This window comes from Dermacentor variabilis, chromosome 2 (genome assembly GCF_050947875.1).
Source record: "Dermacentor variabilis isolate Ectoservices chromosome 2, ASM5094787v1, whole genome shotgun sequence".
NCBI lineage: Eukaryota > Metazoa > Arthropoda > Arachnida > Ixodida > Ixodidae > Dermacentor > Dermacentor variabilis.
Genome location: NC_134569.1, coordinates 207,643,240 through 207,658,966, shown reverse-complemented (window position 1 = coordinate 207,658,966; position 15,727 = coordinate 207,643,240). Strand labels below are relative to the sequence as shown.

The 15,727-nt window shown below is 48.9% G+C and overlaps 1 protein-coding gene across 1 annotated transcript; it reads left to right on the top strand.

The window, feature by feature from the left end:
- Window positions 1-13,304: 13,304 nt before the first annotated feature.
- Window positions 13,305-15,032, top strand: LOC142570652 (solute carrier family 22 member 13-like). The gene has a single exon (XM_075679013.1). It carries the CDS (start codon window positions 13,305-13,307, stop codon window positions 15,030-15,032), a length of 1,728 nt encoding a protein of 575 aa, XP_075535128.1.
- The last annotated feature ends 695 nt before the right edge of the window (window positions 15,033-15,727 follow it).

Genomic DNA, 15,727 nt, shown 5'->3' with positions numbered 1-15,727 from the left:
GCCAAGTCACATCTTCCATAGTACATCGTCAACATTACCACGTGTCATGGCGCTCTTTGGCCAAACCTGGCCCTTGCGCCACAAAACACAACACATCATCATCAAAGGTATGCAACGCATGCCATTAAATGGGGCATCGAGCCGACGTTTGCCCGCACCCGGACAAACCCACCTGCGAAAGATGCCGTGCAGCACAACCTAGTGATGGACACGAGTGTAAACTCAAATGTTCGTTGTGGGACGGCGATCATGCGATGGCGTAGGATGAATGCCCCAAGAGACTGCTACCTGCGCCGCGCTCGTCGCACAGGGAACAGGCACACAAAGAAAACACCACGATGGAACAACCGAGCAAGGGTCGCAGACAGCAATCCTGATCTCGGACGCGCTCCAGGTCCAAACCCAGGATGGCATCGCAACAGCGAGGCGGCAGCATATCCAGGTCCAAGAGCAGAACCAGGTCGGGCAGTAGGTCGAAGACCCTGAGTCTTGTATGCTCCCAGGAACAAGTGAGCTGGGCAGAACGCTGCCTCCCTAAATCACAGAGACAAAATGACAAAACCAAGCAACACGTACAGCCACCACGAGACACAAACACTAACAACACTGCACAAGCGCTTGCGGCCCTAGTGCAGAAACTGCGCTTAGAGATAGCTGAATTTCACGCACAACTAAAGGAGGAACGAAGCCGAAACAAGCCACCAGAACAAGAAAGCTTGCGCGAACACCGCCACCGCCGCCGCAGCGCGCCTCCTCTACCTCGATAATGGACGAGAAGGTCGAGGAAATGAACACCGAGACGCTGCCCGAGCCGGATCCGACAGCGCGTTCAGACTTCAAACCGAGAGTAACGGCTTGCAAAAGCGGTATTCAGGAAAACAGGAAAGCCATCCAAGAGCACATGTGCAAATGGGGAAGAGTTTCGACGAGCTCCGGCACATGATAACGCAATTACACAAGGTTTTCACCCCTCTTGTAAACGATCAACGCCATAAGAAGCTGCGAGTCTATTCACACAGAGAGGCAGCCCTCCAGCAAATGCTACAAGAGGATCAAAATGGCCAGAAAACCTAATGATCAAAATGAAGGGATCACCGTTTGGCAGTGGAATTGTGGCTTCACTCGCACGATGGCGACGCTGCTGCAGTACAATACGAAACAAGACACACCACTGTACGTAATAGCTTTACAGGAAGCAGGAAAATCACCGAGTATCACACTCATGCAGCAGCAGAAGCACATAGGGCCACACTCAAGAGCGAACACCTCACCACAATAGACCACACTTATGTGGACACGGGAATCGATCAAGTGGTCACAGAAATAGTACCGCAGCGCAGGGAAAACACGAGTCTTGACACGCATTGCATGACACGATTTGAGACCCCCAGCGACATTCCGGTACTAGCCCGATGACGAAGGCACTCCTCATCATAATTTATGTCACTAGTACTGAACTACTCGTATTAAAAAGATCATTTCATTAGGTTATAAGACGGAAGAAAAAGCTACTTGTCTACTTCTGTTCGATTCTAAGAAAAAATAACATTTTGACGTTACCTTTCAGTAGTATGCGTGGTCGACAGGTTTCGTTTTCGCTCGACTCTGCACCGCGCGCGCTTTGGAGCTTCAGTTGTTTCATTATCGCGTCGTGCTGCGCTGGTTCGTACTGCGCTGGATTTCAATGCGCACAGCTGCCTGTGGGGTGACTCTCGTATAGATGCGCGAGGTCGTCTCGTTGAACAGTTCCTTTTTTCTTCTGGAGCGTGCCTTCTAAATAAGAAAGAACCCACATATTACTCTCTTGCAAACAGATCCTTTTCGTCAATAGATCTTAGTATAGTTTCCGCATCTATACTGCCCGAACTCAAATGGGAAGTTATGAGCAATCCTTACGGGAGCGATCACTTCCCCGTACTGCTAAGAACATCTAAAGAAAATGAATTTCCCCCACAAGCTCCTAGGTGGAAGATAGATACAGCCGACTGGGAGAAATTTCGAAATCTATCTAGCATCTCATGGGCTGATATGTCTTCTCTAGAAATTTATGCCGCTGTGGAGTATGTTAGAGCATTCATAATAGATGCCGCATCAAAATGCATATCCGAAGTGAGTCGTTTGGCATGCAAACGACGTGTACCGTGGTGGAACGGCGAATGTAGGATCGCTCGTAAGAATCAGAACAAGGCGTGGGGGTTGCTGCGCGCTTCTCCCACTGCTGAGAATCTTGTCAACTTTAAAAAAATGAAGTCCCAAGGCAGGCGAACCCGCCTACAGGCCAGAAGAGAAAGTTGGCGCAAGTTTTTATCGAGTATTAACTCATTTAGAGATGAGGCCAAAGCCTGGAACAGGGTTAATAGAATTAGAGGTCGCCAAACATATTCACTCCCTCTGGTAAACACACAGGGTGATACACTGCAAGACCAGGCAGAATCACTTGGGAAGTATTTTGAGAGCGTGTCAAGTCCAACAAATTATTCACGATCCTTTCTCAAATACACACAAATAGAAGCCATTAACAAGAAAAAGTCGAGAGAATGAGCCTTACAACCGTCCTTCTAGTATTGCCGAATTGAGAGATGCCTTGAGCGCATGCAAGAGCTCCGCACCAGGGTCTGATAGAACCATGTATGAAATGCTCAAAAACTTACACAATGATACACAAGTTACACTACTCACACTTTTCAACACCATCTGGGATGCAGGGTACCTTCCAATCGCATGGAAGGAAGCCATTGTGGTCCCTGTTTTGAAACAAGGCAAAGACCCTTCCTCAGTGGCAAGTTACCGCCCGATAGAGCTCACAAGTTGCATTTGTAAGGTTTTTGAGAAATGATAAATCGGTGACTCATTCATTTCCTTGAACAGAGCAAAATGCTTGATCCTTACCAGTGCGGCTTCCGAAAAGGGCGCTCTACAGCCGATCATCTCGTACGTGTTCAAGTAAATATCCGGGACGCATTTATACATAAACAGTTCTTCCTATCGACATTTCTCGATATCCCCGCAGGGGCGTCTGCGTCAGCAGGCGTTTGGTGTGTTGCGACACCACGTACCCGAGCCCACGAGGGTTGGACCCTCCCGCGCGTAGCCGTGCGCGGCTTAGCCGTGTCCGGGGAAAAGGGGATCCTGGGGGTTGAGCCGATGCTGGGTGTTTGGACCGTTAAGGCCCCCTGGCGGAGGCAACACACCTCTTTGGCCTCTGTTTCACGTAGACGGCACCCCCGGACTGACCCACTCTGGGGAAATCGGCAGTCGCCGTTTCCTGTCATCCTCTCCAATCTTCATCTTTCTCTCTCGCCTTTTTCATCTTTCCTCTCTTCTCCTCACTTCTTATTACTTCCGTATTTCCTGGCAGCAAGGGTTAACCTGGTCTAATTATCCAACCTTGGGTATATTATATTCGGTTATAGTGGCGATGCATGGCTGGCATCTGCAGGCTTCCAATCTTGTAGCGTCCCCTTGTTGGGCTCGGTGGTGGGTGGCCAACATCGCCACCGAATTTTCAAATTTTTTATGGCTGAAGCTTTTCCCCTATTACCTGATCGCTCCCTGAAGAGGGGGCGCACCGATGAACAGTTCAACTTTTTCATGCAACCGAAAGTGACCTTTCCTAAATACCACGTTGTCCACAGTCAGCACGAAACGAAGACAGTCCGGATGATATCACCATTTCTTGTAGCCAAATCTATCACTGAAGCAATAGGCCCAGGTTATAAAGTAACGAAGATGGGAAGTGGCGATCTTCTACTAGAAGTTCGCGACAAGCCACAATATGACAAACTCTCAAAACTTGTAGCGTTTGAGGACATTCCCGTTTCTGTAGAACCACACAGGTCGATGAATACAGTGCGTGGTGTCATCTCGGAAGATGACCTTATCGAACTTACCGAAACTGAATTACTAGAAGGATGGCAAGAACAGAACGTCGTCAAGGTACAAAGGATAAAAATAAGGCGAGATGACAAAGAAATACCAACTAGGCATATAATCATAACTTTTGGAACCAGCATTCTTCCTGAATCAATTAATCGAGACCGGTTACTGCAAGCTACGTGTCATGCCATACATTCCAAACCCGCGTCGATGTTTTAAATGTCAACGTTTTGGGCACGGGTCCCAAACCTGCAGAGGGCGTGCTACTTGTGGCAAGTGTAGCTCCATCGAACACACTTCTGATGTTTGCAGTTCAGCAACCCACTGTCCCAACTGTGAAGGAGACCACCCTGCTTATTCGCGATCCCGCCCTTCGTGGGAAAAAGAAAAACAAATAATAGAACTCAAGGTGAAACTAAATCTGACTTTCCCAGAGGCACGCAAGCGTTTCTATTCCAACAATCAGACCAGTCCTTCTTACACCGATGTGGCGCGCCGGGGGGCAGCGCCACATCGTTCGGCGGCCGCCCAAGTCACTCGGAGAGTGACGGCGGTCACGCCATCCGCCCCCCTGACTGGAACAGCCAGCGCTGTTCCGTCTCCCGCAAATGAGGGCCAGCAGACGTCCGGGCCTGTTGAACCCAGGGCCACTGCCGGTGCAGATCGGCCCACCACTACCACGAAAGTGCCCGCTCCGCGGGTAGTATCCACCGCCTCAGACGAGGTGATGGATACGAGCACAAACATGGCGTCTCAGACGCCCAAGGAACGGCGTAGCTCCCTCGAGCGCGTCCGGAAGATATTCACACAAACAACATGGATACACAGATAATACAATGGAATGTCAGGGGTCTACTCCACAACCTAGACGACATTAAGGAACTTTTACATAAGTACAGTCCAAAGGTGCTGTGTGTCCAAGAAACACATCTTAATCTTTCACACACGAACTTTCTCCGGCAGTAGGCCATATACCGAAAAGACCGCAACGACGCCCTTGCCTCGTCTGGCGGTGTGGCAATAATTGTAGATAAGGGTGTTGCTTGCCGGCAATTACAGCTTAAAACACCCCTAGAGACAGTTGCCGTCCGTGCGATACTGTTTAATAAACTAGTAACAATTTCCTCATTATACATCCCCCCGAACTGCCATCTTTCAAAAACAGAATTCCAAAGCTTTTTTTAATGAACTGCCCGAACCTTATATTGTCGTCGGAGATTTCAATGCACACAACACTCTTTGGGGAGGTTGTCGTTGTGATGCCAGGGGACGCTTAGTAGAAAGCTTCCTCTTCACTACAGGTGCCTGCTTACTAAATAATAAAGAGCCTACATTCTATAGCGTGGCAAACAAAACATTTTCATCGATCGATTTAACTATTGCATCTGGTACACTCGTACCGTATCTTGAGTGGAACGTGCTTAAATATCCATATGGCAGCGACCATTTTCCCATTTTCATAATATCAACAAATCATGATCGATGCTCCTCATGCGTCCCCCACTGGATAGTCGAGTCAGCCGACTGGAAGCGTTATAAAGAACTCACCCGCATGACCTGGGAAGACATCTCTGCACTTCCTATTGATGACGCCGTGGCATATCTGACAGCATTTATTGTTGATGCGGCGTCAAATGCGAATCAAATGGATCACCCGGCCACTAGGCGACGTGTTCCCTGGTGGAATGTGGAGTGCAAAGAAGCGCGTAAAAATCAAAATAAGGCTTGGAGTCACCTTCGCGAATCTCCAACTGCCGAAAATCTTATCAATTATAGGAAAATAAAGTCACTAGGTAGAAGAACACGCCGCCGGGCCAAACGAGAAAGTTGGCAAAAATACATCAGTAGCATCTATTCATATACAGACGAACGGAAAGCCTGGAATAGGGTCAACAAAATAAAAGGCCGCCAAACTCACCCTCTACCTTTAGCAAACACACAAGGAGACACTATTGAGGACCAAGCTGATTCGCTAGGGGCACATTTCCAGTACATTTCGAGTTCATCCCATTACTCAGATACATTTCTTAGATATCAGCAACGAGCGGAACGACAGCCTCTGAACCGGAAAGGAAATAAAAATGAAGCATACAACCGACCATTTAGCATGGTGGAATTTCAGGCTGCACTGAACTGTTGCAATAAATCAGCTCCTGGAGGCGATCGAATAGTTTATGAGATGATTCAACACCTACACGCCGAAACACACAAAACACTACTATCACTCTTTAATTCCATATTCTCTGCCAGTTACACTCCATCTGCCTGGAAGCAAGCAGTCCCAATACCTATTCTCAAAGAGGGCAAGGATCCAACTTCGGTCTGCAGCTACAGGCCTATAGCCCTGACAAGCTGCCTATGCAAACTCTTTGAGAAAATGGTAAACAGACGCCTAATTCATTATCTTGAAAGTAATAAAATACTAGACCCCTTGCAGTGTGGTTTTAGGGAGGGTAGATGTACGACAGATCACCTTGTCCGTATGGAGGCGAATATCCGAGATGCCTTCGTGCACAAGCAGTTTTTATTAGCCGTATTTTTAGACATGGAAAAGGCATACGACACAACCTGGCGTTATGGAGTTCTTCGTGATCTGGCTTGTATGGGTGTCAGAGGCAATCTCTTGAATCTGATCCAAAGCTACCTGTCTAATCGTACGTTCCGTGTGAGGGTTGGTAAAGTACTATCTCGTCAATTTACGCAGGAAACAGGTGTGCCACAAGGTGGTGTACTGAGCTGCACGCTCTGCATCGTAAAAATGAATTCCCTCCATAGCGTCATACCACGAACAATGTTTTATTCAGTATATGTGGATGACGTACAGATAGGATTTAAATCATGCAATATTTCTATCTGTGAGCGACATATGCAGCTTGGCCTAAACAAAATATCTAAGTGGGCTAACGAGAATGGATTCAGGTTAAACCCCCAAAAAATCACATGCCTTCTATTTTCTAAAAAGAGAGGCATATTACCTGACCCTACTATCTATCTTAATGGAGAACGGCTATCTGTTAGCCACGAACATAAATTTTTAGGAATAATCTTAGACTCGAAACTAACATTTGTCCCTCACCTTAGGTATCTGAGAGCGAGATGTCTGAAGACAATGAATTTACTAAAGCTCTTGTCCCGCACATCTTGGGGAAGTGACAGGAGATGCCTTTTGAGCCTCTACAAAAGCCTTATACGGTCCTGCCTCGACTATGGAGCAATAGCATATAGCTCTGCTGCGCCTAGTGCTTTAAAGATGCTAGATCCCATTCACCACTTGGGTATACGCCTGGCTACAGGCGCTTTTAGGACAAGTCCCGTAGAAAGCCTGTATGTGGAGAGTAATGGATGGTCATTACATCTCCAAAGGACATATTTAACTTTTTCCTATGCTCTCAAGGTCAAATCAGACGTGCACCATCCATGTCACTCATCTATTCATGAAGTGTCTACAGCCAGATTATTTCGTAACCGCCCACCTATTAGACAGACCTCCGCTGAGCCTTCGTTTGACAACACTGGCAGAAGAAACAGGTGTCTTAGTCCCAGAGAATGTCCTAATGACACCCACTCGCCTGCTCCCACCATGGGAATGGCAGACCATAGAATGCGACGTCTCTTTCGTAGAAATATCTAAGAGGGCACCAGAAGCACATATACAATTCCATTTTCGTGAACTTCAGGAGAAGTACTTCTGTACAGAATATTATACAGACGCTTCCAAGTCCTCTAAAGGAGTTTCCTACGCAGCTCTGGAACCTTCATTTTCAGTATCCGGAGCACTAAATCCAAACACAAGTATATTTACAGCTGAAGCTTACGCTATACTGTCGGCTGTTCAAAACATAAGGCTCACAAAACTTGCTAGGGCTATTGTATTTACAGATTCATTAAGTGTAGTAAGAGCCCTAATTAGACCAAGAAAATATAAAAACTCAGTTTTTAGTGAGCTGTACAGTCTGTTGTGCTCCCTATATATGTGCAATCAAGTGATTGTCATATGCTGGATACCTGGTCACAAAGGTATAAAAGGCAACGAAGCTGCTGACGAAAGCGCTGGGTCAGTAACTTTTAGCGATACAGATTCAAATATCCCCATCCCTGCCACAGACCTAAAGCCTTTTCTACGCAGTAAACTGAGGAATCATTGGCAAGGCGAATGGGATAAACAAGCAATGAATAAGCTTCACCTAATAAAACAGAAACTGGGGAACTGGATAAATGGGAAAATAGCAAGGTACAAGGAAGTACTTTGCCGATTAAGGATAGGCCACACATACGGCACCCACTCTCATCTCTTGACTGGGGGCGATCCTCCAACTTGTGTAAAGTGCGGCAATAATCTCACAGTCCTCCATGTTCTTCTTCAGTGCCCTGCAATAGAAACAGAGAGGAAAAAGTATTTTCCTGCTGAATATCGCGACAATTTACCCCTTCACCCTGCATTTTTTCTTAGCGATGAACCGCTTTTTTATCTGCAAACAGTCTTAGAGTTTTTAGCCGAAACGGACACACTGAAAATCATCTGGCCAGGCAACTTTTAACCACACGATTAACAGCCCTGCATTCAAGGGCTCTCTTGAAACTCTGGTGTCAGTGTTATATTTTATTGCATCATCTTTTAACGAAAGCCCATTGCCATAGCCCACATCACATCCTAGTCACCGTCATTATTTTAGGACCTATATATTCCACCCCACTTACAGCGTACGTTTTTTTAGGCCCTTTTATAGCCATATCACATCTACCATGATGAGTTCATTGTGCATGTCATCCACAATACATCGTCTACATTACCACCTGTCATGGCGCTCTTTGGTCAAACCTGGCCCTTGCGCCATAAAACACCACACATCATCAACGCTTTGCCACGTGGTATGGGCTTGCGCAAGCACACCACAGCTACACCCATAACACACCCCAGCACACGGCAATGGGAGGCAGCGCTGTCCAGCTCAGACTCGACGGACCACCTCAACCTGATCAACCGAGCGAGAAGGACAGCTGAGGCCGCTGGACTGAGGGGACCACCCACAGCAGAGCGGAAGAGCTACCTACGCTCGTGTGCTCTTTTCTATAATGTTTACTCTCTCTCTCTCTCTCACTCTCTCTTCATCCTTTGTGTCAGCTCGGAGAGAACGGGTGGCGCCGTCTTGACCTTTGGTTTGTGTATCTTCGTCCATCCTTTTTTGTCGGCTCGGGGAGAACGGGTTGTCGTCGTTTCAGAGAAAAGAGCAATTATGTTGACATGGGGACGCCCGTTTGAACGCTTCTTACACTTGACAGTTCGAGGTACAGGCTTACCGTAACAGCATTTTCTGGAACGAGGCAAAACATCTTGTCGTGGGAACGTACGCCTAAATGCCTATCACATTTGACAGGTCCATCATAACAACGCCCACTGAGCGCGGTCGCCGCGATAGAGTCCCCCGAACCGGTTTCTTGCGTGAAAAGAAGGCAATCACTAAGCGCAAACTATGTAAAATATGTTCTTACAGGGGGCTAACCAGATAGAACATAACAGAATGGAGCCTCAATGCAGCGATCGCACGGGTTCGCGGTGACCGACTGCGTGTCTGCATGCATGTTGGCGCACAATATTTCACTTTCCCACCGTGTCGTGAGCTTCGGGCCACAGCATATGAACATTTCACAGTACACAAGAAACCATTGTTGCCTGGAAACTGTCGGAGGTGTTAAAAAATAATTTCGGTATAACTAGAGACTTCGACGCTTACGACGTCAACTTGTGATCTCCCGTCGCGACGATTTAATCTTTTTTTCTTCTAATGTCTTGGACGTTTCAATTATTTCTCAAGTTGCGTCTCACTGTTGCGTCGACGGAAGGCGGTACTGAGTCAAGACAGGGTGACAGAGCGGTGGATTCGCCGCTGCAGCAGCTTTTTGATCAAGTGGCGTAGACCGTTCGGACAACCCGCGACATCACATGTAAGTTGAATTCTTTGCTACTTGCCGTTTGTACCGAGTTTCCCGAGCCAGCAAAACTAGAGCAGCACTGCGCGATAACGAAACAACTGAAACGCGAAAGCGTGGGCGGTGCAGAGTCGAGTGAAAACGAAACCTTTCGACCGCCCGCGTCGTTGTCAAGGGTAATTTCAATGAGTTCCTTTTTCTAAAAGTGAGATAGAACTGGACAAATAGCATTTTATTTCGTCTTGTAATACAAGAATGTCTTTTTTCAAAGAGTGGTTGAATACTGTAGTGTTTAACTGAGGAGTGCTTTCGTCATCGGGCATGTGCTTGAAAGTCCGTGAGGAGTCTCTAATCATGTCCTGCATTTACCTCAATTTCTCAATTATTATGATTGTGGCCGGGATAATATTGACGCCTTACAGATTCTCCAACACTAATCTGTCACTTTAGCTTGATTTAATATTTGTCTTTACTGTCTCTTTAACTCAAGGCGTATGTTAAAATTTCCTTTGCTTGCTTGATCATATGGTGCATAACAATGTGCGCACTTGTGCTTCCTGGCTGCTTTCGATGAGGCTGGCTTCAGGAGGATCATTTTGAGGTGTGGTCAAAGTTGAAGCCTGGCGTGACTGGAACAGCGAACATTCCCTGGAAATTCTTGGAGGGTCTTTCGGTGTCCAACATATCCGAGCAGCTTGGCGAAGACGGGCAAATGCACACCCGGTGCCGATAGCTTTCAATGTAGTCCTTGGCGAACATCTGACACCTTGTGTAACGTTACCAGGTGCGGGCTCTGGCGCGACGCTCCAGCGTTGTTGGGCGAGACAGGTGAGCTAGACGAGGTGGGGCCCGTAGACGTACGGAAAATGACGTCTTTTCTGTCGCAAGCGGTTATACAGCACACACTATGTCAACGGTCGTCACTCGATCCGTGACGTCCACAATGCACAGCGCAGTGTGCTCTATTGCTACGGACGGCGCGCCATGCGATATCGCCACTCTACTAACATGTGCGTCATACAAATCATACTCCAAATATTGTGCATGACGTCCTTCCCGTTTCTCTTCGGCGGTGGCTCATAGCAGCCAGCGGGCAGCCAGAAGTGGAAAATCGAAGAGGCGGCCCACTCACCGTGGCCAAATGCACCGGTGCGCTCCTGCATGCGCCCCCCCCCCCCTCATTAGCGTTTAACCGATATCGAAAGACGGCTCGAAGTGTGCCGATAGACGGTTTAAGGCCACAAGAGGCGAGCGCTGACGCGAGAATAAACTGACGAGGCGACGGTAGCCCCAGGCCGTACTGATCGTGCACTTACGCCATCGCTTTGACATTATGTAGGTACAAATTACGCGGGCTAGAACGTCGAATTGCTATCCTTCGATCTTTAAGTGCTTCGGTGTTACTCAAGGAGGTTAAAGAAAAGCTACTGGAGTGGAGGGAGTCCCCGTCAAGTGAAGCCGCCGCGTCACCGTCCTGTGGGAGGCAAAAGCACGCCAGTCGCTGCAGCTTATATGTTTCGGGTCGTCGTATCTCGCCGTGCGCGGTGCTGTGCGGATCCCAAAATATGCTAGCGCGCTCGGGTGTTTTTAGGAAAGTTTACGTACAAGCAGGGTACATGTTAGCGTTGTCCTTCTCGTTTAAGTAAGGTTGCAGATTAGCATTGCCTTACTCTAGAAAAAAGGGAACTATTTTATATTAGACTATAAGGAAACGGCCGCCACCAAATTTCCGAGACCCTCCATGCAATGAAGATGCTAAAGCAACGCTTGATGATAACGAATATAATTAAGTATACTTATGTTTGTTCCATGTACTGCTGTATCTCATGCTACATTTTCAGTTATCATCATCATCATTAGCCAGGCTGATTATGATGATTTTCAGTTTTATATTGGTTTTTGTTCTGACAGCTCGCAGACATGTACGCCGTCATTCCCATGACGGCACAGCGCCTCTTAGGAAACACCCATAGACGGTGGCGCCACATTTCCCTCTAGGTGTTACAGTAAGAAACTCTATGTTCACACGAACCCATAGGCCGGTATAGGCGACTTTCACTCTAGCATTTTTTTAACCTCCTTGGTGTTATTATACCTTGGGTCCTCTACCGGCACTATAGGTTTTGGCCACATGGATGGGTTTGACGCACTCTCTGATTTCCTACACGCAGCAATACTCCTACTTCTTTATCCCTATTCTGTTCTCTATGAGAAAACGTAGAGTCATCACGGCATTGTTCATTGCGAATGTCACGCAAGTCGGAAATCGCAAGCACGCAAGCGTCGGTGTCACTGGCATCATGGTCTGGACTGTCGACAGGGTGACGGGGGAGGCAATCAGCGTCTTTGTGTAAACGGCCAGATCTGCACAGAACAACAAATGTGTACTGTTTTAATTAGCCGCAGCACCCATCGACCGAGTCGTCCAGTCAGGTGTTTATGCGCGAGAGCAAACACGGGACATAGTGATAATAGAAAATGGACGGCCGAACAAGTAAGGACAGAAGTTGGCTACTGCCCAGACCAACGCCAGGTCCTCGCGTTCAGTAATGGCGAACTTCCGCTGTGTGGACTAAACAAGGCGGCTAGCGTATTGTTGTGCGTGGTGGCTGGACAAAATTCTGGACAAAAGATGCACACCGGCGAGCGTGCAGCTGTGGAATGCCATTCACGCTTCATCGTCTTTTGTTACTAAAGAGCTGGCGACGAAACCAGCGTCACCTGAAGCTAACTGTAGGCGATTATGTGTCGGAGCCTACGCTGACGACTTCGTGGGGACAGCGTCGACCCCGGTTCCATATAAAATTGCATCTTCGTTGCATCGAGGGCGGGCTGAAGGTTGATACCAGAGGTGGAGTCCGGCGAGGTGGTGCGACACCGTGGGTGAGATTTGGAAGTGTTTGCGACAGTTCCAACTGGCCGAGAAGAAGGACATTGAATTCACTCGACGAGTGAAAGGGGGAAATGAACTGCTCAAAAACAGGAACTGCAATGTTGTGAGGGGCGCTCGGACATGCAAAAACTTTAGCACTACCATTTTGTGCTCCATTTTACCATCTTTAGCTTTTCTCTTATTTCCTGTGGTTATTTGTCACCTACAATTTTCCTGTAGCCATCGCATTTTCTTTAATACCGTATGTGGTCATGTGCCATGTTTAGGGCTCACCATCATTTTAGTACTGGTAGATTCCCCATCTAATACTATTCATTTAGTTCCGTCCTGCCTACAATTCCTATGTTATCCCTTCCCTTTCACTGAGATAATTGGGCAGCGAGCGATCGTATATTGCAAAGAAAATAAGTGCACGTTATTCAGTCAGCCAAGATCAGATGACGCTTCCCCGTGCACGCTCCGTTGATACTTGTGCGCCACCTCTGTCAGGTAGCTGAAGAAGAAGAAGCGGAGATCTCGAGAGCGTATTGCCTTATTTCGATGTGAGACAACAGGGATATTCTGCGAAACGCCGCAAGAAAACCAGGATACCGCAGCACACTAGGAGATGACCTTTCTCGTCACATCCATTGCGGCGACGAAGGAATTGCTGATAAGCGAGTCCTTCGACTGTTACGACGCGTTCGGTCACGGCGCCTTCCAGAAGCGGCTAATGCTCCTCTGCGCTCTCGGCGCTTTTCTGGCGAACAGCCACGCCTTGGCGTTCTCGCTGATTTCGAGAGGAGTGGACTACAGATGCAAGCAGCCGTTGCCGTACTCCAACATTTCGGCAGCCGCCTCCGAAGAATTAGCAGAGCAGCTGGGCCGATGCCTCGTCTACGAGGACCCAGCGGAACCCAACAACTCGCGGACGGTGGCGTGCCGAGAGTGGCAGTACGACGACGAGCACGCGAGGACGACCGTCGTGAGTGCGTGGAACCTGGTGTGCCAAAGAAAGCTACTCGTCCTCGGGATGTCGGTGGTTCAAAACGCGGGTTCCGCAATGTTTGTCCTGGTGGCTGGATACGTGGCGGACAAAATCGGCCGAGCGCCCGTCCTCGTAGCTGCGGCTCTGGTGCTCATGGTCTCCGCGTCCGCCAGCTGCTTTTCCAGCGACTACACGACGTACGCGGTTCTCAAGTTCTTTACCGCGGGAAGCTCCACCTTGACCATGATCTTCTCAGCCATCTCCCTCTTCGAAGTGACAACCCACGACAACAGACCACTGCACATAGCTGTCAGCTGCACGCTCGGTCTGTTGGCCTGCGACGCCTGGTACTTCTTCATGCTGCAGTGGAGCCTCAGGTGGGAGATTGCACTGGCCGTCTTCATCCTGCCGGCCACGATACTGCTGCCGGCCTACCTCACAGTCCACGAGTCCCCGCGCTGGCTGGTCGCTACAGGTCAGTACGAGAGAGCGGAGGGCGTCGTACTGGCCGCGGCTGATGCGAATCACTTTCCCCTGCCGAGCGCCGCCTGCCTACTGGACAGGCTGAGGGCGAATATGACCCGCACCGCGAATCGCAGGGCGACCATCGTCGAAGCGCTTCTCAGCGGCTTCTCCATCCGGCGGCGCGCCCTCATCATGTGTGGCTCCTTCTTTTCCAACACGTTCGCGTTGTACGTCGCCGTCTACACCAAGGAACAGCTGAGCACGCCTTGGCAGCCGTACAGCGCGTTCTTCTTTAACTTCACGGGTTACGCGATTATGCACCTGCTCATCAGGAAGTTCACCATGCTCACTGTCACCGTCACGCTGTTCGCGGTGCTCTGCGTGGTACAGTGCCTGTTGATCCTGAACTTCGCCGCCGGCGAATCGGCCGTCATCGTCGAGGCGCTGACCGAGGTGCTTATTGCCTTCTACTACACCGGCACCGTAATCTGTTCCGTCTACGTCCTTGAACTCTTCCCGACGGGCTTGCGCGCCACTGCCATGGGCTGGACGTTCGCCTTCGGCCGCCTCGGAGGGGTTTGCGCCCTCCTCTCCCTTGTGCTGAAGAACATCGGCCGCGAGAACTTGGCGCTCGTCGCGGCGGAATTCTTCCTGTTCGTGTCGCTGTTGATGCTGCGCAGTCTCCCGCCCGTCACCTCGGTCGAGTGCACCAAGATGACGTCCCGGCGCACGTCGGTACAGACCATGCTCAACATCGAGCGCATGAAGAACACCCTCGAAAAGGGCCGGGCAGCTCTTTCTGCTGCCGCGGGCAGCACAAAGGGCAAGAACAGCTCCGAGAGCAGCAAGACGGCGTCCACCTCGCGCAGCAGCCGCTCTCGCCGCGCGAAAGCCAAGAAATAGATGACGCTATTACGCGCACTTCGAGTCGCAAGGACGATGAAGAGCTGCGGTTTCACCGGCACCGCTCCGCAACTGCGGATTGTGTGTCTGCATGGCACCCGTCTACGAGCCATCTCCATGTATGGGATGGACTCAGACGACACCACATATACGATGTCGGATTTCTTATGTGTAGGGCTAACCAGTTTCGTAGTTTTTCTTTTGTATTAGTTGAGCGGACATGAGAGACGGACGGGACAATTTTGAAGAGTGTCTGAATATCATTTCGCGCTTGTGACTTCTTATATATGAACGGCGGACGGCTAACTTAAAATTAGCAAAAGTATTTGTCTCGGGGCCCTTTATTGAAGTTCACTATCTCTCTCTCTTCTCACGTTATTTACGTATCTCAGTCATTTACTCATCCTTTACTATTTCAATGCAGCAGTTAAAAATATATTCCTCACTACTAAAAAAACTAAGCCGCTAGACGCTGTGCAAATGGACATGTGGTTCATTTACACATGTGATAAATCTGGAAGCGCAGGCCCCTTCGTAACAAAAGGTCTTAAGTCCCTACATGTGATGAACGGATATAACGAAACATGTGCGCCGAAGCGAGTAACCGTAATCTGGAAATTCTAAATAAACGCTAGTTGTGAGACTGCGCTCCTCTATGCCACCGATTTGTGTCTTCTGTTCCGTCAATTTGTAGA